Source organism: Drosophila arizonae, chromosome 4 (assembly GCF_054131065.1).
Source record: "Drosophila arizonae isolate 15081-1271.41 chromosome 4, UAZ_ARI_1.0, whole genome shotgun sequence".
NCBI lineage: Eukaryota > Metazoa > Arthropoda > Insecta > Diptera > Drosophilidae > Drosophila > Drosophila arizonae.
Genome location: NC_142924.1, coordinates 24,260,586 through 24,286,662, shown reverse-complemented (window position 1 = coordinate 24,286,662; position 26,077 = coordinate 24,260,586). Strand labels below are relative to the sequence as shown.

General features: G+C 42.9%; 2 protein-coding genes across 2 annotated transcripts; one reads left to right on the top strand and one right to left on the bottom strand.

Moving 5' to 3' along the window:
* Positions 1–60: 60 nt before the first annotated feature.
* Usp10 (ubiquitin specific protease 10) lies at positions 61–26,064 on the top strand. The gene is made up of 10 exons (XM_089468781.1): positions 61–455; positions 1,210–1,807; positions 1,879–2,712; positions 2,774–3,017; positions 18,991–20,953; positions 21,271–21,520; positions 21,585–21,671; positions 22,048–22,215; positions 22,277–22,505; positions 22,562–26,064. Exons 2-10 carry the CDS (start codon positions 1,355–1,357, stop codon positions 22,939–22,941), a joined length of 4,608 nt encoding a protein of 1,535 aa, XP_089324907.1. The 5' UTR covers positions 61–455; positions 1,210–1,354; the 3' UTR covers positions 22,942–26,064.
* Positions 5,522–11,245, bottom strand: LOC108614078 (monocarboxylate transporter 14). Its single transcript, XM_018007995.2, has 2 exons — positions 10,940–11,245; positions 5,522–10,361 (listed from the first exon to the last, which is right to left on the bottom strand). Exon 2 carries the CDS (start codon positions 9,593–9,595, stop codon positions 7,130–7,132), a length of 2,466 nt encoding a protein of 821 aa, XP_017863484.1. The 5' UTR covers positions 9,596–10,361; positions 10,940–11,245; the 3' UTR covers positions 5,522–7,129.
* Positions 26,065–26,077: the final 13 nt, after the last annotated feature.

The following is a 26,077-nucleotide window of genomic DNA, read 5'->3' as shown; positions in this document are numbered from 1 at the left end:
ATATGTTGTTCTGTTAGCTAACAGAAATGAGCAACTGTTAATGTTTCTTCACTGTAAAGATTGCTGTTGTTTAACAGTTCACACTGTCACCACGAGTGAAAGAAACGAAATAAAAGAATTTTTTTGTTGCACATGCAAATAAAATAATTAAGACCTTGTGCAAGTGGTACAAATTGTGTGCTCTATATTTTATAATTGTGCGTGTGCGGGTGGCGCGTGCAGAGAGTAACAGTGTTAATTAAACCAGCAGTCGACGCGACAGGAAAGCCTAGTGGAAAAGTTGCTTGCAGAATTCGTCGTGTCATTTGGAAAAAAGAGTGCCGCGGCAAGTGAATCTGAAGCACGAATTATTCATTGGCAGCAGCCACCCGCCGCACTGTCGTGGGGCCGCCCGCACGCAAAAAAACATGAAAGATTTGCCATACAATTGAATTACCATTGGCGAACCATTACAGGTAAGTCCCTGCAGCGCACTTTTCCTGACCGACCAACTGACCGCCCGCCCGGTTCGCCCCTAACCCTCGACCGTCCCTCCGGCACATTCCGCCGAGCTCTCTTTTGCCGTCAACGTGGTGTTCTCTTTGCTGGGTCGGTCGGTCGCTGACGCCGCCATTGGACATTGGAATGCGTGCATTTACATGCTTAAGTTACGCAGTCAATTTGAATTAGTTGGAATTTCGACACTTATTGAACTTGTTGCCTGCAGATTGCAGTTAAATTTTCCTTTATTTTTTGTTCGGTCGAGTGACGTAGTGTTTTACAGGTGTGTGTGTAAGTTTGTACGTGTGAGTGCGTGTGTGTTTACGTGCATGTGTCACTCGTTCCTGTTTATTTCCGTATGTGTGTGTGTGTGTGTGTGTCAAACGATAGCAATACATTTTTTCGCCAGCCGGCATTAAGTTTGGACATGCAAATTCATGTTGTTTTGAATTATATATTTTTGACACCTGAACGCCACTTGAAGTCGTCGGGGAGGGGCTAGTGGGGCTGTCACCCCACCCGGTACAGTATGACTGCACTCTCTTTCTCGCTCTCTCTGGCACTTGCTCTCTCTGTTTATTTGTCTTTTTGTATTTTTTTGTATGCTTCTTGCTTTTGTGGCCCACAGCTGTGCGGCGTTGCCAGATGTTTTGCAGCAATTTCAATTTAACCTCAAATTTTGGCGCTTCGTTTGTGTTAACTTTTGGTTTTATTTTTGTCGTTTCGCAGTAAAAACTTCAATGTTTGGCGTTTGTCGTGTTCATGTGCTGTGCATATCCTGAGATACGTCCAGAAACGCCAAACCAAATCCGATTGCACCGACAGTCGTCATCATTGCCAACTGCGTTGCCAGTGTAACGCAGTCGTTCCAATTATGGCGCAGCAAACGCAGCAGCCGGTTGCACAGCAGCAGCAGCAACAACAACAGCAGCAGCAGCAGCAACCGCCACCAGCGGCGACACCAGTGTCCACACCAACGACGCCACAGCCGCCGCCCATTAACAACAACAACAACGGCATTGTGTCGTCATCTAACAGTAATAATAACAACAATGGCAATGGCAACGCAGTGAATGCTGTGCCCACAATATACAATCAGCAGCCTCAGGCTCTGTACATGTCCACTGCCCATGGAGCAGCGCATCATCCGCACATGCCACATCATCCGCTCCATCCCTCTGCGATGCTGCCGGCCCCCAACAACGTCTTTGTGAACAATGTGACCGCCCATGTGAATCTCCATAACTGGCCGCAGACCGCCTACATGCCAGGCGGAGGTGCTCCGACCCATTATGTGAGTGCCCATGGCGACTTGCCACCGGAGCAGGTTAGTTGAAATCTAATTATTCATTGATTATTCTTTAAAATGTGATTCACTTGAATCTCACTATTTTTTAGGGCAATCCGCTAATACCACAACTAGCGCCAATGCCACACCATCAAGGCAATCCGAATGGCCACATTTCATCCGGTATGGGCGGACGCAATCGTGGACGTGGCCGCGTACGCGGCGGTGGCGGTGGCCAACGTCGCGGCGACTACCACGGACAACGCCACATGCAACAGCAACTGCAGCTGCCGCCGCAGCAGCCACAGCAACTGCAGCCGGACGGCACCAGCCCGGCACCAAACGCCATGCAACTGCAACCGGACCAGATGGTGCCGCAGCAACCGCCGGAGGCACAGCTACAGCCAGTGTCCTATTACGCTCCGCATCCGTACGCTGCATATGGAGGCTATCAGGGCACCTACTTTGCGCCGCATCACGGCCCCATACAAGCGCCGCCAACTGCGACAGGCGCTCCACATCCGGCCACTGGCATGCCCTTGTATATATCTCATATACCGCTCTACAATGGCGCACCCATGTACAACTACATGGGCGGCTGTTTCTACCAGCCACTTATGCAGCCGTCTGAATATCAATACTTGCCCGACGATGGTGGGCAGCCGCAGGGCGGCGTAGTTGATGACCGCCAGGTTTGGCATCCAACACATATGTATGCTGAAGATTACCAGGAGATGGCGCATGCGAATGGCGATGAGCTCAACCACAACAGCTCCACGTTGACCTCCCCGGAAACGTCGAGCATGCTGAGCCCCAACTATCCCATCTACGATACTCAGCAAATACACGAGATGCAACAGCAGATGGGCGTTATGCAGATCTATGAAGATGGACAGCTGGCTCCTATTCAGGCCATGCATCCCATTGCCGCTCCAGTGCCACAGGTGAGTGAAGCACAGTTAAGCGTATCGTTACTTTCATGCAATCTTTTACCTACTGTGTCAGTATGATGACGAGCTATCCGAATGTGGAGCTGCGCCTATTGCTGGCATGCCCGCTGCTTGGACATTGCCAGCAGATGCTCCGCCTCAGCCCATGCTGGTTCAGGCCGTTCCCTCACATCATATCATTCAGCCACAACCTCAGCCAACAATTTGCATCGAACAACAGCCACAACAGCAACAGCAACTGCCTGTCCAACCACCTCAAGCGGAGACGCCCACCCCACCAGCCCCACAGGAAGCGCTGGGTAAGTGCCACAAATTGATTATTCCAGCTGATAGCAGCGTTTTTTACTTGGGAACAGTTCCGATAGTGTCGGATAACCGATAAAGCTATTCTCTATTTATACTTTGATATTTTCATCAATGATGAACGAGTTGCGATAGCGTCTGTTGGGCATTTTTTGTTTATCAATTGCAATTTATTCAGGCATGACTCCGCACTAAAGCACTTAGAACTTGATTCCAATAGAATTCATGTTAATTCAAGTGATAAAAGTACATGTTATTTGAGCTTCTGTTGAATTGATAAAAGTCAGGTCGATATGTATTCTTTGATAAGCATTCTCCTTAAATGGGAGTCGAGTATGCAATGAACTTTCTATATCTCTATATCTAGTGTATATAGTGTGCTTTAGTACTCCACCTATCTATATATGTATTCCCAGATCACTTTTAATTTTTGGAGGAATGCAAGAAATATTTAATTGATTATTTACAATTTACTCCATAATATTTGACTTTGAAGAAATATTTTAAATACCGGATCAAAAACAAATCAATTGAAACAAATTTAAATTTAATAAATTACATTTTCTCCGTTAATCGATTGAATTTAGGATTCATAACACAGGAATGAATATTAATTGATATATTTATTTACATTGAGCTCGCTATGTTTCTACAAACATTGAGCCTTTTGTGGGAATTTTTCATATGAGAATTTGGGTTTTCATGAACTCCATCCTTAGTTGTGTTTATTTTATGTAATTTGTGCTGACTCTCCGGGTTTCTGTGCTCGGTTGAAGTCGTTTGGGGTTTCAGTTGCGTTTGAGTCAGGTGTACCCAAAATATCACATGATATGGGACGTCGTTGCGACGCCTTCCAAATGTTGTTTTCATTTTTTTGTGATACACTTATAGGGGTACTATAATTTGCTATAATATAGCTGAGTCAAGTTAAGCATTATTATTATTTTTGTTGTATTTTGGTTTTTGTCGGTATAGCTGCGATATACGAACATGTTTGATTCTGTACTTCATTTATTTCATTTCATATAATTCAATTTCCTTTCATTCTTCTTCGTTTCCTCTGTTTCTCTTCATTAAGTTTCTGTGTATTTTATTCGAATTTGGTAATTACTAAAAATCAATAGTAAGGGTATACGATATTCGTCATGCAGTATCTAGCATAATCTGATTTTTTTTTATAGTTTTGCTTAATTGCTGGGGCAGCTCTTTCCGAGTGATTTATTCGTATTGTTGCTAGGCGCTTGTTACTTGGTCTGCTGCGATCCGATTGAATTGTTTCTGAGTGCTTGTAATGCCTGCTCGAGTTGGTTATGAGGGGTAGCACTTGGGCGCGAAGCCCCTTAACAGGTGTTGGGTTTATTGTCTAGACATCACTTACATGTACTTGGGTCTATATTCTATTTAACTTTGATACTACTCTTTCTTACCACTGATCGGCTGTTCAAGGGGGCAATATCTCTCGCTTTGTGCTTCTTATTGTTGCTGTGCGTTCTTTATGCTTATCAATCGAGAGTCTTTGTATATATATATATACAGTTTATAGTACGTCAACGTCATGATCCACTTAGTGTCGCATTTGTGCAGTCAGTGCATTGTTATAGCCGGGTATATCAATTGAGGTTTTGAGGTTTCCTTAATTACTTTTACACTAGAACTGTTGTTGTATGAATTCGTGTAATGGAAATTAATAATACTTATAAATATTTATAAGTATTACACATTATGAATATACTTCCCAGTTCTAATGAGCATTTCTTCTTTGAGCTTCTTTTAGCTTCGCCTTTGCTGTGCCCCCTGGCTCAGTTGTATGATGCATGGCGTCCGGTTTAGTGTTGCCTTCCGCCTTATCAACCGCACAGTCAATGACATTTTTGTTGGCCACTGCCCATTACGGCCCAGCAAAGCAGAGCAAAGCGAAACGATACTTCACGCGTACATGGCTCACATGTATATTATGCACCCGGCCCAAAGCAAAATTGATAGCTGTCCAGTTCTGTACATATGTGTGTGTGTGAGTGTGAGTGTGTTTACCCTGTTAAGTTTGTGAAATGTCTCAGTGGGCATTTTATTGTATTTTCGCAGCACTTGGCGGGGCGACTTTGTCAATACTTTGATATCACGATATCACGCAGTGGCGTAAGCACATCTAGATTGATTTGTGATTGATATGTGTGTGTGTGGGTGTTTTTCGCAATACTAGCAACTCGCAGGGCTCATTTAAACGCCATTTATTGATTAGGGTAATCTGCCGGGCCAGTTTATAATCGGGCTGCGATTTGTGAGTGTTGCTCAAGTGGCGCACGTCCACTCCACTCCACTCCACTCCACGCCCATAATTGCTATTTATGTAGAGTTCTCGTCAGTTGAGTACAAGGTAATTCGATAAGGTGCCAAATGAATTATCGTTATCAGAACTTTGATCGATGCTCTTTAGAGCCAGTGTTATGTTATCATCTTTCCACTACTTACCAGCCAGCCGTATAACAGATCAAAATTCATGTTAATATTTGGAAAATGTTTTTATTTTCTTTTTTGATTGGTTTTCTTCTAACATTTGTTATTGTTCAGCTTTGCTTAGTGCTGCGAATGTAGTTTAGCATAGCTTAGCGATCTCATTTTAAGTTTTCTATATTTTTGTTGCGTATAACAGTTGAAATTTGTTTTGTTTTCAGTTAGGAGCATGTCTAAGTGTGTGTAAATGGCGTAAAACGGCATTTTATTGCTCTTTATGTGGGTGTGTGGGGTTGTCACCCACTCTATACATTTGGTTAGTTTTAAAATATAAATATATATATGTATAAGTATAACACAATCTATATTTGTATGTATATTTTGTTAATAGTTCTCTTGTGTATTACAAAACGCACAAGCCTTTAAAAATTTGTTTTCTTTTGTGATGGACTTGTCGGAAATATTTGCACGATTCTTTCATTTCATTTCATGATATACAAAATGTGAGCCATAAAGTTGCCATTTTTTTTATTGTACATATACATTATAAGTTAAAAAATTGAAAACAATTTCAGTTGATTTTTGTTTAGGGTTTCATTCATATAATATTTTAATATAAAATTTTATTAGTTTTGCGTTGTCTCTGCAATAGTTGTTGCTCTCCTCCTCTCCTCTGCTCTCAATTGGCTTACACGCTTTACAAGCTAATCGCTTTGCCATATTTATACATACAAAAAGTAACTAACTATTAGAATAGTAAGCTTTACACTCGTTTATTTAGTTTTGTTTTTTGTTGTTTCACTTTTCCAATCGCTTTTCGCTATCGGGTGTTTTTTCCTTTCCTTTCTTTCTTTCTGCTATAACTAGACCGTATGACACATTTAAACAATTGCCGTATAACAACGAATGCACAACAACTGTTATAATATAGATCGAGAGTTACTATAATACATGTACAGATACAAATACAATAGCAATAATGGTAATAGTAGTAGTAATAATAATCATAATAATAATCGTACATAATGGTATATTAAAAATCGTAAAATTTAACAAACAAATAATAAAAATATTTTACAATCTAGATTTTGTTGCTTTCGCTATTGTTGTATAATAACATTTGAAACTATAATCAATCAGAATTTATCAGAGTTCCTAGTTGCTGTTGTTGTTGGTTTATGAGCGTGTTATATATTAATATATTTATATAGCTAATTATATATGGCAGCAGAGCTCTGCTACAATCTTATCGAAGCTAAGCCAAGTTTGCTTAAATTTCCTAAGTTGCCTTCAAGCAAATCTATAATTTGTTGTGTGTATATTGAATAGTTGCTTAGGCATAGTTTCGGTTTTTGTATCGTTATACATAATATATAATTTATATATATAGATAGTTGTTTTGTGTGCTCTCTTTACAATACTTTCGCTTTGCCTGGACCTGGGCCTGCCCCTGCCTAAACTGCGATCTCCCATTGCCCATCTCTGATGTCAGCTTTGATCGTTGCCCCACCGTCAAGCCGGGGTTCCTCCTCTTTGTATAAGTTGCTAAAAAAATATCGCACTCTACTCTTAATTCATACACTTTATCATTCTTACATTCCTGTTCGCTCTCTTCGCTTTATTTATATTATTTGTTTGTGTGCTAAATTCTTGTTGCTTAGAGCTTTGATTCCGTCGTTGTTGCTGCTGGCTTCTGTTGCGTGGTGGGGAATGGCTGCAGTGGCTCCTCCTGCTGTGGACTGGGCAGAGTTTTGATGATCTTGGGCACTATGGTAATTGGCTGATCCTCGTCCTCGTCCTCGGCATCCTCGCCCTGCTCCTCGTCGATGGGCGTCAGTGTCTCAGCGTGCACTGGCGTCTCGTCTGAGCCACTGAAGCGCTTCATGCAGGGCGCCAAGAAGCTGGTGACTGTGGACACGGCAAACAGCGCACCCGCCATGTAGAAGGGCAGATCGTAGGTCTGAGTTAAGTCGTAGATTAGGCCCGCCAGCGGTGTTCCAAGCAGTGCAGCGAATCCTCTGAACAATATGAGCAGGCCGAAGGCGTTGGTGAGCTTGTCCAGGCCCAGCAGATCGACCAGAATAATTGACGTTAGCGAGATGTAGCCAGAAATGGCAATTCCAAAGGCGATGGACATGGCTATATAGGCGCTATAGCTGTAGCAGAGTGGAGTCAGTGTGACCGCCACTGTGGAGATGAGCAGGCAGATGTTGTTGAGCAGCAGCGAATTGACTTGGGGCAGATCCGCCACCCAGCCACAGAGGACACGTCCCACGGTGTTGGTGATGCCGATGATGGAGAGCAGCATGGCGGCGTCGTTTTTGGCAATGCCGTGCTCCTTGGCAGCATCCACCAGGTACACGAACGGCACATACAAACCGGCCATGCCGAATATGTTGGATACGCCCATCAGCATGAAGACGGGATCCTTGAGCAGGCTCACATCCAGCATGGTGTTCACCACAGACTTGACCGAATCGGGAATGCCCAGGCAGGGGCACAGGTCATACTCCTCGCGATGCTTGTCCGCCTCGGCCAGGGGATCCAGACGCATGCTCTGCATGCTCTTCTCGTACTTGGTGAGGGACAGCACCGAGTTGCGGTAGTTTGTTAGCGACTTTTGGGACTGATATTGGGGCAGATTCGTGACGGAGCCGGAGTAGAAGATGTCCTTGCGTGACATTGGACGCACCATGCGTCCGCCGCTGCCGCTGGAACTGCCTTGGCGCTGGGACAGCGACAACTTTGAGGTATTGAAGTCACCGCCAGCGCCCGCCTCAATATCGCCGCGAGATGAGGCGCGAATGGCCGCCAAGGAGGGCTGATAGCGTTCGCTGCCGGATGTTTTGCGCACGCGGCTGAAGGAGGGCACCGATCCGTTCTTGGGAAGACTCTGGTGATCGCCAGCAAGGAAGGCGGGCTGGGAGGCGTTGCGGATCATCGCATCCTGCGAATGGTACGGACTGTGCTCACTCTCCGAGTTGCGCTGCGAGCGACGACCCGAGCGCGTGGATAGTTGACCATTGCTATCGGCGTTGCCATTGTGTGGAGGGGACTGAGCATTAATTTCCACGACCTTGGACTCGGTGATGGTGGGCAACGTTGAGACCGGATGCAGACCGCCAGATTGCTGGGCCAGCAGCTCGAGATTGAGGCTGGAATGCACGCCTGGGTCGGCATTCAAGGGCATCTTCAGCTTGCGCTCCATGGTGCCATCCGGCAGCTGGACCATGAAATGGGATCCGGCAAACGAGCCGCGCTCGAGTTGCATCTGCTTCTCCTCGTACATGCGCTGCATCAGGGGCTTGACCTTCTTCTTCTTGGGATAGGTGAGTGGACGCATCATGGCGCCGAAGATGGCACAGTTTAGGATCAGGCCAGCGAAAATGAGCAGCGCATTCTTCCAGCCGTACTCCTCCAGCAAGTAGGTGGCCAGCGGAGCAAAGGCGAACGTGCCAAAGCCGGAGCCGCACACAGCTATGCCCGTGGCCAGGGAGCGCTTCGTCTCGAAATAGTAGCCCACGGCCACGACAGCGGGCAAATAGATCATGCCGAAGCCGAACCCACCCATGAAGCCGTAAGTGGCCATAAGCATGCCCACAGATCCGCTGAACGTGCTCAGGACGAAGGCGATGCAGGCAACCACGCTGCCGGCGATGCATACGGCTCGGCAGCCGTACTTATTGGCCAGGGCGGAGACGATGGGCCCGGCGCTAAGATAGACGCCCGACAGCAGACTGCCCACCCAGGCGACGGTGCCTTTGCCCTCGTGAAAATAGCTGACAAACTGCTCCAGGAAGATGCCGAAAGTGTAGGCGATGCCATCGACGATCATGTTGCACATGAAGCTGGCGAAGCATATGACCCAGCCATAGCCGCCGTCCGGCGGCGGCGGCAGTTCGCCGTAGACGCTAACCTCGTCCTCGTCATCGCCGCCGTCGTCGTCGTCCTCCTCGTCGTTGTCATCCTCGGGACTGTTGTCGTTCTGTTCGGCGGTTAGCCGTGCCGCCTCCTCACATGCCAGTTCGCTTTCCGTGCGCTCGAATTTGCGCAGGCGCGCCGCCGAGTTGCCAACGCCAGCTGCCGCCGACCCTGTATTAGTATTGCTATTGCTGTCCACCATAATTGTGTTTTGCTGTAGCTAATTTGTAGTTGCTTGCGTTAAGCCGTTAGTTTGCCTTGCTAAGCGCACACACTTTTCTTTTGCCTTGCTGCTTACTTGACAGAATTTCAAGCAAATGTTCTTTTCTTTTTGTTTTACTTCAATTTGAATTTCGTTCTGTGTTTCTTTTCTATTTTTTTTTTTTCACTTGCACGCCCGCTCGCTCACTCGCTCACTCGCTCGACTCCGCCAGCAGTCGTAGGCGGGAGGGAGTCAGAATCGTCGATTTGTCTGTTATGCGTTGCCGAAGTGTCGCGCTCGGTGCCGTTGCGAGTTATGCGAGCCTTAGAGCAGTCGCTGTCGCCGCCGACGTCGCTGTTACCGTTGCCGTTGCTGCTACTGTTTTTATCTTTGCGCGCGCTCAGCATTTAACGTGCTCTCTGCCATTCCCTAATGCTCTGCAATGCCTTTGGCGTTGCCACTCTTAAGTTTTGCTCTCCGCGGGAGTTAACAGCGAAGCTTTGGATGCCGTTATTTGAGATGTGTGCGTGCTTTGTTATTGTTAAATTGTAACTACTTAAAGTTCTTCTGCATTCTTATCGACAGACAAAAGATAGTGGAGGGAAAGAGAGCGCAGCTATACATACATATTTGAATTTATTTAATAACGGTCTGAGTTTTTACTGTTTGTCACGTTGTGCTGTGGATTTGGTTGTGCTTGAATTTGTTTTGTTTTTAGTTTATTTATTCGTAAAATGTTTGTATCGGTTGCAGTTGGCTGGCTAATCTAAAAATTTGAGTTTTGTTATTGTTTTGGCGTTGCAAACTTTGGCTGAACTTTTGCTTTTGTCGTTGACTTTGCACTTTTGCGTTTACTTTTAATTTCGCTTCGGCTTCGGCTATTGCTTTTGTATTTGTAATTGTATTTGTTGCCTTTGGGGCTAGTAGTACATGCTTCTGCTGCTTTTATGTATGGCACATTTTTGCATTGCTGCCCGCCGACGTCGCTGCCGCCGCCGCTGTCGCCACTTCTGCTTTTTGGGGGTGCTGTACGTATTCGGCGTTGCTCTTGCTGCCGCTGCCGCTGCTGCCGCTGCTGATGTCGATAATGGCAATGCAATTGTATAATTCGTTGAGCATTGAAATTAAATTGTCAAATGTGTATTAAATACAAATTCCTGGCGTCAGCAAAACACAGCAAAACTCTGTCGACAGACGGCCCCGCAACGTGTGATCGATAAAATGTGAATTGAACGACACAAACAGGCCGAGCAGTAGCAGCGACTACAACAACCACAATGAAAACAAATCCACCAACAATAACAACAGCAGCAATAACACAAGCGCACACGGAACTTGGCTTACGTGTTTCACTCTTAACCACACGTAGAACAACTGACGCTTGCAGCGAGCTGCAGTTTCAACTAAAGGCTTGAACTCGAGTCTGATGACTAGCTTTGGTTTATTAATTCATCTATATGCATAGATATTGTTAATATATGCTTTGGGTGTATACAACTTTTATTTTTTCTTTGTGCGCCGCGAGAGATACCAACAAAAAGCACCGCACACAGACTGTTCCGTCGTCACTGCTGCGCTGTTCGATATAAAATGAAAATGAAAATTCGTCGTAACCCACGGACGACTGAAACCGACTGACGGGGCTGCTAGAACTGTTATACTGCGATACACAAAACACACAGCTACAAAGGCACCAAGGCACCTAATGCGAAAGCAAACGCAAAGGCAACAAATACGTTACAACCTTATACAACAAACACAATTCCAATTACAAACAGCAACAACAAACGGGCAAAGCAAATAACCAAAAACAAAAGCAAAAGCAATAACAACAAAATAAATATCGAAAATAACAACAGCCAACGACGACGACAACAAAATATATTCTCACCATGCGGTGGCTGACATTGCGATTGCCTCGCCGATGTCGATGTCTAGTTTTCATGCAACGCATTTGAAGTTCAAGCGCGCAAGCTCTCTCGCTCTCCCTCTCACGCTCTGTGTTGGCCGCAGCGCTCTCTTTGGCTTTGCGCTCTCTTTGGCTGTGTGAAGCTCGCTCGTGCTGGTTTACAGGTATGCGGCGCAAGGGTTGCGCTTGGCAGAAACAGCTGATGTGCACATTGCCAAAGGCAGCAGCAGCGGCAGCCATAGCGGCAGCGGCAACAACAACAAGAAAAATAACAGCAACAACGGTGTGAACGCGAAAAGGAATGTTGGCCGTTGAAACGTTTCACACAGATTTCAGACAATCAACTTCACATAGTTGCCCATCCATCTGCATAGCAACTCAGCCCCCCTGGCGAACTACCCTCATCTATGACGCATTTTCTTAAGGGTTGTCTTCCTTTTTCGAAATGTCCGTTACATTTTTGTTGCTTAGCTTTGGCAGGCCAGGCCAGACAAAACCGGCACACGTATAACAGTTTTAGCCGTCTGCCCGTATAAAAGACGCAGCGAAAGAGCGTAAACTGTTGCTCTTAGTTTTGATTTAGGTTAAAGGTTAACTTGTGACTTTCAAACTTTTACTTTTTCGCCATGCGTCTGTATGCCGCCTGTATGCGTGGTTCTGTGTGCTTAACACTTTTTGGCGTGCCGCCTTTTGGGCGCCGCCAATGCGAGACCTTCGACAGTGCCCAAAACAGAAGCGAGAACTGTGCATTATCTTAACAGGTTTTTTTCTTACCTATAATAAATACATAGCTCAATATATGTATATATTTTGTTTTAGATAAGCAGAGCGTGCTAATTTCACAGTTTTTATAGCCCTATAAACGGATTATTTTTAGTCTTGAAGTAATGCGAACGTGTGTTTATAACAGTTTTGCTTTGGTGCGAGCTTGAGTTTAAGGGAATTTCGATCGGAGGTTCTCTTAGGGGATTTCTCTTAACAGGATTTGCTGTTTTGCCAAACGGTTTAATCACTGTGTGTGACTGCTCAATGTCATTCATAAAAATTGTAAGGTCCACACACAAACACACATACACCCACGCACACACACTTACAGCCATGTGACTTGTGGGTCAATGCCAGAGGGCAGCAGAGCAGCTCTTGGCGTTTGCTTCTCTGCCTTCGCAACTTGATTTGCTATGATATTAGCGCATTAGCCGCCCTCTGCTAGTCCCTCCCACGTTTTGTGTGATAGTAGTTGTTAGGGCAAGGAAATTGGACAATTAGTTTGGTCACATCGTGTAATTCTCGAAATCGAAATATAATATGCACACAAGACTAAACTGTTATACCACAAGTCAAGCACACACACACTCACAAACAATGCGTGTGTGTGTTCTCATTTGAAATGCATAAGGTTCTTAACTTGATATGCAAACCAGGCTGTGCTGGTTTCGACACGTGGCATTAGGCCAACGTCGGGCGGTGCGAGCTTTGAGTGGGCAGCTGTGCCACGCCCACCTAACCACAAAACGCTTTGTACATGCAGCAGGTGTTTGAATTACCTGCACAATTTCATCCGCTTGCACCAAAAGAGCAAAGCAGCTGCCGTTAACCGAGCAAATGGGATGGGTGTATTTCCTGGGCCCAAGCCAGAAAAGCACACAAACAAATTAATAAATGAATAAAGACTAGGATAATATACAGAGTAATAGAAAAAGCATTAAGGCCTTACCTTTGATTATGAATTTAGAAAAGCGATTTATATTTAAAAATCTAAATTTGTATCGCTATCATAATGATTAATTGATTAATTATCTCTCTCTACCTCTCAAAGAGAGCATTCTTCAGTTTATGGCACAGCAAAAATTGCTTTGTGCTGTCCATTTACTCTCCCATTAAAATTTTCCTTCGTTTTGCGAAAGAGTTGAATGCGCTTTTCTAGAGGCGTTTGTGTATTGAAGACGCCAATGTCATCGCCTCTTGGCCGGTTCAAGAATTTCTTAACAACCTTCTTCTCAGTTATTGTTGTTTTTATTTCTCTGATTTTATTTTCACTTATTTTTTCATTTTTTTCTTGCATGGTGTGGGGGGAAATAAAATTGAAATTGCGCATACGCCACATTGCGCCGCTGCCAGGCAGCTTGTGCGCTTTTGTTTAAAGGTGTATTTTTTACGCTGTGAGAAACAGTTTTCCTCGTTGTCACAGTATATATCACCATGTATATGCATCAGTATGCTATATGCACAATGCACATATACCTATATGTAGGTATGTACACGTATATGAATATGTGTATACATGTATGTGCATTTACAGAATGACGCAGTGCTATGGCTGGCTACTTTTATCTTTTTCTTCGCTTATATTTTGTTCGCATTTTACTTGTTGCTCTTCATGCGCATCGTTGGTTGTCTATTTCCGATTTTGTCGTGTTGCCGTTGCTGTTGGTGTTGTTGTTGTACCTGCTTGATACAGTGGTACCTCAATGAGTGACTGATATCCACACGCCAACTGTTATACCCATCTATATGTTAATGTCAGTTGCACACACACACACACACACGCATAGAGACCCATAGGAGCACATTTACATTTACATTAGCCGCCAGAAAGGTGAAGCGTGTTCTTGCCGTGCTCGTGTAACTGCTGTTGCCCCTTTACCATTCATCCTGTCGTCGCACCGTTGGGGTCCTTCCCGTCATCCCATCCCGTTGGCCAACTGCCAGTCCCAGCCCAACCCCAACAACCCAATTGAGCTGTCGCCTGCCTATCATTACCTATCAGCGACAATTCTTGGGAATAAAAGGAAACGTTACTTGATCCCCCTTGAATATACCCTGTAGTTAGCATTGAGTTTCATCAATATGAGAAACCCTTTGCTTACCAAGCCTGTACTATTGCAAAATGACATTATTTACTACGTCCCGTGCGTATGTCATATTTTTTTTGAATCATCAATAGATATTTAATATCGCCATGTTAATTGTTAAAGAAACCCAGTTGACTATATATGTAGCTTCGCTCCTAATTGGAGAATATTTACTTTTGCTATAAATATTCCCATTGCTATATTGACTCTTTGTCATATGTTTAATTGACAAGTTTGGTTTCTTATATACAATTTCGATGTAATAAGCCTCTTGAAATTGTTATAAACTAAATATTTAGATTCTATATAAAGTGTGTATGGTAAAATGAGCTCTAAGCCAGGCAGATAGAAAGATAAAGTTTATGTCGACTCGGTCGTACTCTACCTTTCTGATTGTTAAGGTTTACTGAGCTACACCCCGCTGCTGCTCTCTGCACTCACTTGCAGTAACAACAACATTGCGTCGATAGAAGAGAATGAAACAAACGACTGAATATAATCCCCGCCCAGTTTATAGAGAGCAGCCTGATTGTCGTCGTCGTAAATAATTTGTTGGCTAGTGCTTTCATTGATAAGAAAGCGTTTTACAGTTCTTAGCCGCTTGTTTGCCGTTTGTGTGTGCCGCTGACAGGTGTAGCGTTGGCGGCAGGTGACGTGCAGTGGGGGCAGGTAATTCGTTTTGTTATAGACGAAGGTCGCGTGCCGCCGTTTGTCGTCTTAGGGAATTATGCAATTTGTTTGGCTTATTGCTTACTGCTGCTGGCTGCCACAGCTCTTGGGCTATTATTTATTGTAAATTGACACAAATGAATTCAATTGAATTGCAACAGCAACAGCAACAGCAGCAACAGGGTGCACACAGCCACAGGCACAGGCACAGGGTGTGCCCTACTACGACTTGTTGCCAGGCAATCAAAAGCGTACGCAGTGGTGTATTTAACTGTTGCTTGTTTGTCATCGAATCGAATTGGCTAGATCGTTATCAATTTATATACAAGAACAACAGCAACAACAGCAATAATAATAATAGTAATTATAGTAGTAATAGTAATACTAACAGCAACAGCACTAAATGAGTTCCACGTGTGGCAATAGAGTTATATCACGCTTTATTTGTTTACTGCATTATGTTTTCAAGTTGTTGTTGTTGTTTTTCCCCTTCACAACTTACTGATAAACAACAAATCATTTGTGATTGAAAATGCATACGAGCAAATATATTTACTTGCTTTAATCAATTTATTTTACAATAAGCAGAGCTGTGCCATTTTTTGTTTTTGTGTATATAAATAGTAGTGGCCTGACTTTGCACTTTGAGCTGCTTTGTTTTTGTATCTCTTTGTAGTTTGTTGTTGCTTCAACATAATATATGTGAGTCAAATCATAAATGACTAAGCATAGCTCGTTTTGTCGTAGTGATAAGCGATGTACCAGATGAATAATAGTATATGGGGGATTAAAAGTAAGAGTGAAATCGGCATGTTAGGATCCAATATCTCATTGAATCTTTATTTAAGAGTAAGAAATATTGGATTTTTATCCTATATTTCAATCAATTTAGAATAATGAATGAAAGCCTTTTGCCAGTAGTAAAACTCAGCTCTAATTCTTATCTTTAGTTATTTATTTATTTATTCATATATGTATATACCTATCATACTTTGTTTCATTAATTTGCAGCTGAGTGTTTGAGTCATTCGTAATATTCAGTGAATTTCTTTTATTTCGAGTCTTTTTGCCATTCAGTCGGTTATCAATTAAATGGGCTTATAAATTGTAAGTCAAATGCAAATTACTCAAATGTGGCAATTGTTATTTTATTTCCCTGCTGTTATTGTTTTTGTTGTCGCTAATAAAAATTGAATAAAATCGCGCGTTCAATAACAACAGCCGCACACGGTCCACGCCTACCGAGAGGGAAGGGGGCGGACCAGCTACAGCAGAGGGAAGCCGATAGAGCCAGACGGCGGCAGCCCCGCTTTTGGGAGCTGCTCTCCGCGACTGCTGATGACCCCGTTTCGAGTCGCATTGCTTGGAAAGAAAAATCAATTAAATATCAAATGGAAAAGCAGCTACAAAACGAACGAACTGGCAACAAAATCTCGATTGTTCATATATAGCTCGACTCAGTGTAACGCGAGGAACGCAAATTCATTTGCGTAATGTATAACTGTCATACGATATGTGCATGTCATATGTCTGTCTGTGTGCGTGTGTTTGTGTGTCTCTGTAGTACAGTTTTTATTATATAGTGAAATCGAAAGCGAATTTGTCCAGTCAAGTGAAGTAGACGTCACAACTGTTCTAATGCTGTTCACTCTTCCACTGCCACTTCCACTTCCACTTCCATTTCCACCTCCATTTGCTGAACACTCCCCGCCCCTTTGGCTCCCTCCCAACTGGCGCCTTGATGTGTAAAAATGAAGTACAGTCGCGCTTGTTCGTGTCGTTGTTGATTTCCTTGTTTGCATTGTTGCATTCAACGTTTTTGTTGCTGTCTTCCATTATTAGCTGAACATGTTTAACTCTTATTGTTGTTACTGATTTCAATAGTTGCTGTTGTTGCTATTTGCTATTTGCTATTTGTATTTTGTAATTTGTAATTTACCTGTGCGCTCAGCTCTGTAATTATCCAGCTAACCTTGCAGCTCTCTCAGCTCATCGTCGCACCCAAATGTGACACAGTTTTTTTTTTTTTTTTTTTTTTTTTTTTTAGTACTATTATTATTATTATTGTAATCTCTAGGCTCTTTATGTAATTTGAATTCAATTCGAGTTTGCTTTGTATTCAATTTTTGCTCTATAAATTTTCATTTCGCTTTTGAGAGTTCTGATCCAATTGAATTCGAGTTGCTATTTTTTATTTCCAAGTTTTATCTATCATTGTGAGCATATTTATTGAGTGGCTCGCTCGTTAGACGTTAATTGAAATTAATTAACACATTCAGCTCGAAATTCTGGGTGCTCTACTATTGTTGGAAATCCGAGTCCAACTGGGCGCCCCGCTGCTATTTCTGCTGTTTGTCATATGACGATATGGGGTAAATAATATTTAGCACCGCCTTTTAATTGTGTACTGAGAGCATTCGTTATGATATAGGCGCTAATGAAATCTTAAATAGCTATCCTCACACACTCCAAGTGGCATATCTAATATTATAATTGTCTGCTTCACACGGGATGGGGGCATGCTGCCCCACGTGTCAGCTGATGGGAAAGGAGGCCTGTTTCCCCTAGCCTAGATATCTTGAAATATTGCATTCAGTTCTCTCAAAATCTCTGCATAGTTGAAACTGTTGTCAGTTGTAGAATGTACATTGAATATTTTCCTTGAATGTTTTAAGAAATTCCGTTTATTTATATAAATTTTGGGTCGTCAAATGTATTAAACTGGATTCCTATTTTATCGTATGTGTATGTATAATATATTGCGCAACGATTAAGTTCAATGTGAAGCCTGAATTGAAGTTTACCTCCGATTGGTTTTATTTGAGCAATAAATATTACGAATCGGATAATCCGAGTATCTCATCTGATTTATGTTTCCATTGCATTGTGAAAATGTGGCGAGATTCATCAGCTGTGCAAACTTGAATTTCTCAGTCTCTCAGCCACGCCTCAGTGCCCCAAGAGGGCCGTGAGAGACTGCCCGCCTCTGGCGTCGCCTAGGGTCTTATCAGCTGTTAATATTTACAGCGCGTAATTGTTAGTACTTGGGGCGAGACCCGCCGTAGCTCTCGCACTCCCTATCAGTGGGAATTATTAATTAGGCATTTATTACGGCCAATGGGTGATTGGAGCATCGCATCGTTGACCTCTTCGCATCACGTGCGCATTGTTTTTGCTCCCTTGTTTCAGCACTGCTCCAGCGGAGTGTCGTAGTTGCTGCCTTATCGGCAGAAATATTTCGAGTCGGTTTATCGTGCAGCTCGTATCAAAGCACGGCCCAAAGTTCAACTACATAAATATGGCTCGCATAGGCTCGCAGTGTACCAGCGTGAGGCAGCAATTGTGATTTACTCATAATAATGTTGCTTGTCCATACGAGCTGCTGTCGTTATCTCTTTTTTTGGGGGAGGCGCATATCGCACTCGAAACGGACATGGATTAAGTGCTTTGCCACACTTTTCGCAGTTATCGGCCAGTTGCTGGGCCGCCTTCTGCGGCATTATCTCTGCACTGTTATTGTTGTTGTTGTTGTTGTTGTCTCTGCTCGATTAAAGTGCAGCTGTGGCACCTAATTGCTGGTCGGGCGCATCTCTTCTATTGTCTTTGTTGATTAGCGTCGTGTGAACTGATTCGGTATTGACTTTTTGATATGGCGATCCACTAAATGCCATGTACGTCATATGCTTATCGATTCGCTGCCCTCCTTAGAGGCACGGCAGCAAAAACAAATCAATTAAACGACGTCCAAATTTGGGAGCATCAACGACATCCGATCCGAACGAAAATATCTCATTTGACATCAATTGGTATCAATTATGCAGGCAATGGAAATTATTTTGTATACTCACAGCAAATTGGATTTATGTGCCCCAAGAGATAGAGAGAGAGAGGGAGAGAGGGGATGGATTTAGGGGGCCTTTTGTTCATTTGAACAGTTGCTCATTAATTGAAATTTTCTTTTACAGTTAATAAAACGCTGCTCACCAACAATAACAACAACAACAACAATAACAGTAAGAGCTACAACGAGCTGACTTTGGAGGAGACACCGATTGGCAGCAACGAGAAGCCTCAGAAACTTGAGCTGGACTACCAACAGCAAAAGGTGGATAAGCATCAGCAGGCATCTAACCTGGTTGTATCCATCGCCACCGTAGCACCGCAACAGCACCAGCAGCAGCAAGTGGCCGTGCCACCGCAGCAACACCAGCAGCAGCAAACTTCGCCAGTTGTGCCCCAGCCACAGCAGCAACAGCAACAAACGGCAGCTCACAATGAGCAACATGGACAGCAGCAGCAGCAGCAGCAGCAGCAGCAGCAGCAGCAGCATACACCCCATCAGCAACAGCAGCAGCAGCAGCAACAGCGTAAGCCACCTCAGCAGCAGTACAACAGCTCGCAGCAGCAAGTGCGTCGCAAGTACTCCTCCGAGTACAACCACCAGCAGAATCACCACCACCATCAGGGCAGCAGCGACACTGCCATACAAACCACCAAGACGATGTCGTGGACAAACTCCGCCCAGCACAAGAAGTCCACGCAGTCGGTGGCGGTCACAGCTTCTCCCAACACTGTAAACAATGGGGCAACTGTTGCTGCGGGTGCAGGTCCAGCTGCTGCTGCTACAAGTGGAGCAACTGCAACATCCACTGGGGGCGGCTTCAATAAGCAGTCCAGCAACGTTGGCGGCGGCATCTACAGTCATCCCACCAAGACCTACACAAACCAGCAGCATTACCAGCAACAGCAGCAGCACTATCAGGGCAACTACAGCAGCAACAACAGCAGCAACAACAGCAGCAGCAGCAGCACTAGCAACAACAACAGTCAGCCACAGGTGCGCACATATGGCACGATGAAGGTGCCCTCATCGCCTGTTGCAAGCTCGGCTCCATCGCTGGAACGCAAGATTAGTGGGCAGCAACAGCAGCAGTCACAACAGCAACAGCAACAGCTGGGCAACAGCAATTCAACAACAACAGCAACTACCTCAACGGCTAGCATCACTGCGACGCCGCAACAGTTTCAGCAACAGACGTCCACTGAAAGTCTGTCCAACAGCACAAACAATGCAACGGTACCGCCGCAGCAACAACAACAGCCACAGCAGCAACATGGCCAATATGCTCCAGCTGCCAAAGCCCATGCGAGCTATGGAGTCAAGTCAAGAAACATCACTCAAAACTCGAGCACAGACGCCTCCTTCAGTGCAGCTGCAACTGCTGCAGCTGTGCAACCGGCGCTGAACTTGGCGCCACCCGCACCGCCTGCTTCGCAGAGCGCCAGCAGCGCGGACAGCGGCCAGCCCTCTTGGGCCAGTCTCTTCTCCAGCAAGAAGCCCGTGGCCAAGGTGGCGCCCTACGAGGGCAACAAGTCCCAGCAGCAACAGCAACAACAGCAGCAACCACAGCCGCAGCAGTCGTCGCAGATGCCAGTGGTGCCACCACAGTCACAAGCAGCACCACCGCAATTGCCTGCGCCACAACAGCAAGTGGCCTTTGCGTCGCCTTCGCAGAACCTGCCCAACGTTCATCATCAGTTGCAGTCGCCAACGCCGGTGCCGGCGCCAACTGGCCCGCTTATCACACCGGGCGCACTCTCCTATTCGGCGGCCTCGGCACAGGCTGTGCCGGCCCCTGTGGCCCCACCCGCCTCGGCAGCTGTGAAGCCGCTGAAAGGGGAGCCGTCGCGCGCCGCCCAGCTCGACGAGTGGACCAACAAATACGCCGACTTCTTGATACGTTACAAAACCAACCTGACGCCCATTAGCCTGCGGCCGCGCGGCCTGACTAACCGATCCAATTACTGCTACATTAACTCGATACTGCAGGCGCTGCTCGGCTGTTCGCCCTTCTACAATCTGCTGCGCTCCATACCCAAGCAGGCGGCGGTGATGAGCGAGGTCAAGACTCCCACAGTGAATGCCATGTAAGTAGCGAATGGCCCTCAACCCAGCTGCCACCCCATACGATGCGCCACAGACAAGTCAACAGACGCCTCGGCGCCAACATCAGCTGGCGTCTGTGTTACGTCTGTGGCACAGCAATTGTCGCCGGTCTCTGGCACGCGCTGATTGCCTCCGTTTTGGACGTAGTCTGCGCTGATGTCGAGGCCAACGCAAGTGCACGGTGCGTACGCATGGTGGGCCCATCGACGGCACCATGAGCACTGCTTGCACGCACATCTATATCTGCAATACATGGAACTGAGAGCCTTTTCTAAATTTCACTCTTGTTCTCTTCCAGGATGTCGTATATGAGCAACTTTTCGTCGCTGCCGAGCGGCACTCGCCTGCGCCTGAACAACAAAGCAGCTCAGATCAAGGGCAAGGATGAATTTGCCGGAGTTGATCTGCAGTGCGATTTGGCGTTTGAGCCCACGGAAATCTACAAGCTGTGGAACGACAGCCGCGAGGAGCACGTGGAGGGCAGACAGGAGGATGCTGAGGAGTTCTTGGGCTACGTTCTCAACAAGCTGAACGATGAGATGCTCGAGGTAGAATTTCACTATCCCTAAACGTGTAAATGGTTGAGCACTAAGATTTCTTGTATTTGTGTAGATTATCAAGCTGATTGCCAAGCCAAATGCCCAACAGAATGGTGTGGAGCAAGAACAGGAGATCGAGGATGGAGGCGACGATTGGCAGGTAACTATTTCCTAATGTATCAAAGTGGAGCCCTATGCTCTATGTTCTATTTATATTAATCATTGGTCGAGATGGTCGCCAATCATAGCATGGTTTAATCTTTAAATTTTACCGCAAAGATCATACATATCTTCTTATGTATAGAATAGAGAACTTGAGTGCGCTATCCTGATGGCTTATTTTAAAATATATTAAAAAGTATTTGTAGAAATGATTAATTTTATGTTAAGAAAAATAAAAATAATGATAGCACTTTATGTTAAATATAACCGTAGAGCATTAAGGGTACGCTATCTTACTAAAATATCGTATTTTTTTTTTACCATGCTCTTTAATATTTATATACTTATCATATTAATAAACTCTATTTTTCCAGATGATCTGCAACAATCGCAACAAGGGCAGCATTACGCGTCAAACTGATTTCGGACGCACTCCGCTGAGCGATATCTTCCGGGGTGAATTACGTTCGCGACTTCAGCGTGAGGGCGAGCACTCCACAGATGTTATACAGCCCTTCTTTACGCTCCAATTGAACATTGAGGTAAGTGAAATTGTAGAATTGCAAATTGGATACAAGTATATTAATCGAGTCATCATTGCAGAAAGCGGCGTCGGTGAAGGAGGCTCTGGAGATACTCGTGGGTCGCGATCAGCTGGAGGGCGTCACTGGTAGCAAGAGCAAACAAGAGGTGGTCGCCTGGCAGCAAATGACGGTGGAAAAGTTGCCCATCGTTTTGATATTGCATTTAAAATACTTTGACTACAGATCCGATGGCTGCACAAAAATACTGAAGAAGGTCGAGTTCCCTGTGGAGCTCAAAATCGATGCCAGTAAGTTAATATTTCAAGCCACAAAGAGATAGACTCAGCTGTTATGCTTTTTGCAGAAATACTCGGCTCGAAAAAGACGTCGCAGAAGCAGCGCACCTATCGTCTGTTTGCGGTGGTCTATCACGATGGTAAAGAGGCCTCGAAGGGCCATTACATAACGGATGTGTTTCATACCGGCTATAACAACTGGCTGCGCTACGATGACAGCTCGGTGAAGCCGATCGGCGAGAAGCAAGTGCTGCAACCGCACACGCCGCGTGTGCCTTATCTACTCTACTATCGGCGCTTCGATACCCTGCCGCAGGTGCAGGCTAGCAATGGCGGTGGTGCCGGCAATACAGTAGGCACCACCAACTCCCACGCACATGCCCATGCCCATGCCTCCGCCAACCCCGCGTCCAGCACAGCAGCTGCTAACTCAGCGAATAATAAATGAAACTAAGTTGTCAAAATAATGGCATGCTCGGTCTAAGGGCTTGTCAGAGTTGGGTTTTTAATGCATATACAAACAATTGAACGGTTATATTATATTTAAATGCCTATGTTTAAGCCCAAAGTCCAAAGCGCATGTATGTCTGAATGGTAGTTGTTTTGTGTGGTGAATGCGTGTGTGTGTGCGTGCGTGTGTGTCGTCTAAACTTAATAAATAATCACAACTCTTAGTTGGTAAGCTTTAGCCGTAATCCTAAGTTGATAACAGTTTAGTTGTGCAACAAAGCAAAACAAAAAGCCAACAGCAAGTCGTTGAGTCGAGATCTTTGTACAAAACGTAGCGCTTGGGATGGCTAAACGAAACAGCGAGCAAATTATATACATATAGACTATATAGTAAGTTTCTTAGATTCAAACCAGCCAATATCTGTAAATCCTGTGTGCCCCTCAATCCTATCTACATGGCACAAAACTCAGATGCGTGCATACGTAGTTGTAGACCTCTTCAATATGACAAACATTTAGAGCTCTATATGTACATAGATTCGTAGTATACATATATGATATGATATATTATATACACATTAAGATGTAGAATTTACTTGCAGTAATTGTTTATAGCATGCAGCATGCATTTAGGCGACAGAGAATACAATCAGCCGTGCATCAGGTCAAAAACAATAATCTTATATTGAAATGCTTTGAATATGCTTTAAAACCAACAAACAAAAACAAACATCTTTTGTATACAATACAAGACATGAAAATACATGAATAAATAGCATTATTTTGTGTGTAAGTTCAAAATAAGTGAATGCAAAAACAAAAAACAAAAAAAGAAAAATGTAAGCGATTTTTTTTTTTGTATTTAATATAGTTTGTTGCTTAGTTAGATCCCATATTAATTTAGAACTACATATATAACTTTTATGAAATCTGTTTGCATCCATTATGATATTTTAGTATCTGTTACGAAAAATCGTGAAATTGGTTCATTCATTATATATATTTAAATATTCTATTTTTTGAGAAATTGTTTTATGTTTCGTTCCCAATTACAAACAAACAAGATTTCTAGTTGCATATGGAGTTAATATCACACATTACGCATATACATAAAGGCTCACATATATTTTTTTTCTAATTCATATATTTACATTTACTATAAATAACGTGCCAATGTTAAAATTCGATAAAAATTAAAAAAAAAAAGAAAAAAAATTATTATCCAAAACAATAATTTTTGATACTTGTGTAGTCAGCGACTTATCAGAGGAATATTGTTAAACTTAGTTACAAACTTTTGTTGAAATAGGTTTTATATATAATAATCGATGTAAATTAACGTGAAACCTATATAAAACCAATGCGAACGCGCCGACTTAGAATTGTTAGAATCTTCATATGAAAGTAATGAAGTTTAAACTTGCAAGTTAAAAACTATTCTACAAAAAAATTGTTTAAAAATAATATATATTTTTTAAAATTATAAATGAATAAAATTAATGTTCTGCATATGGCGCGAAAAAGTTTTCTTTAGAACATTTCGAAACTTGAGTAAATATCAGCGCAATGCCATTGTAAAAAAAAAAAAAAAATAAAAAAACAAAAAACAAAAAATGAAAAAAAAAAAAAAAAATACAGCAAGAATTCTTGAAATATTAAAGAATAGATGTAATGCATATATAAGTTTATATATATTGTGTGTACACTAATGAATATATAAATTGTACTATGTATATTTTGATGTTACACATATATGAATTAATTGTAAGCCAAATTATAGTAACATTTTTTTCTAAAGAAATTTTACAGCGTCTGTGCTTTGCTAGTTACAAATAGGTTCCTAAAAATACGTGGAAATTATGTAAAACGAAACAAAAACAAAAAAGAATAAGTAATGCAACTACAAACTAAAATCGATTCAAAATAACACAAAACTAAGAAGCGTAGCGAAGTAACGGTAAAAATAAACAAAAACAATAATATTAGGATATGTAGTTTAAAGCCAAGCTAACAACATATGAAACGTAAACAAAACTCTACATATAAAACATTTACATATAAATGAACATATATTAAATTTATACTTAAACGTAAAGAAAAACTATAAAGCTGAGGAAAATCATGATGAATTTTCATAAGGACATAAACATATATTTTTTTCAAGCGAAACTAATATGTTCAACATACATCGCATATATATATTCTATACATATAAAAACAAAAACAAAAAGCTACCGAAACTAAAGACGTAATAGATATAAATTTTTGTGAAGTTTGTTTTATTGTTCAATATTATTTAATACTCCGGAAGCCAGGCCCAAATTATAAAAACCTTTCTAGATTTTGCAAAATTTTATATATATTTTTTTTAAATTGTTATTTTTTTTAACATTTTAATATTGCTTTTGGCGCTACATCGGTTTTGATAGCCCTCGTATATGTTTTATGTTTAAGTAGTTTCTAAGGCTGTGTAACTAACTAAATACAAATTAACAATTGTTTAAGTCGAAAAATCATAAAAATCGTAAATGTTGATGAACCGTTGCCTGACAATTTTTGTTTACCTTTGTTTTCCCGTTTTTGAGAGATAATTGTTGTGACCCTAGATGGAATGAGAATAAAATAAACGAAAATTGGCAAGTGCACTTACTAAACGTATAAAAGCGAATACGATAAACAGATAAGATATACATGAAGTAATAAATAATTACAACTATAAGTAATAATTAAACAATTATGAGAGTATACAAGCAAACGACAAACAAACCTAAAGTTAAAGTTAAGGTTAAATGTTTTGTAAGAATTTTCTATTGCGAAAGAGAAAGTCGGAACGGGCGATGCAGAAAGATAAGCAATTTTGAATATACATATTGCGAATGGAAACAAAACAGAAAACGGAATGAATCTTTAGACAGTCAAACACGTTTTGATACATATTGAATGAAAATGCAAGAACTTGTAATAATATTAGCCCACATTTAGTGTAAACTGAAACAAACGAATTAAAAATGTTGTACTAACTAAAGATTAAACATACCTACATAAATTGTAATACGATAAATCAAGCGAACCTAAAATGAAAATTAAACTAGCAATAAAATAAATAATACCATTACCAAAATCAATTGCTTTTC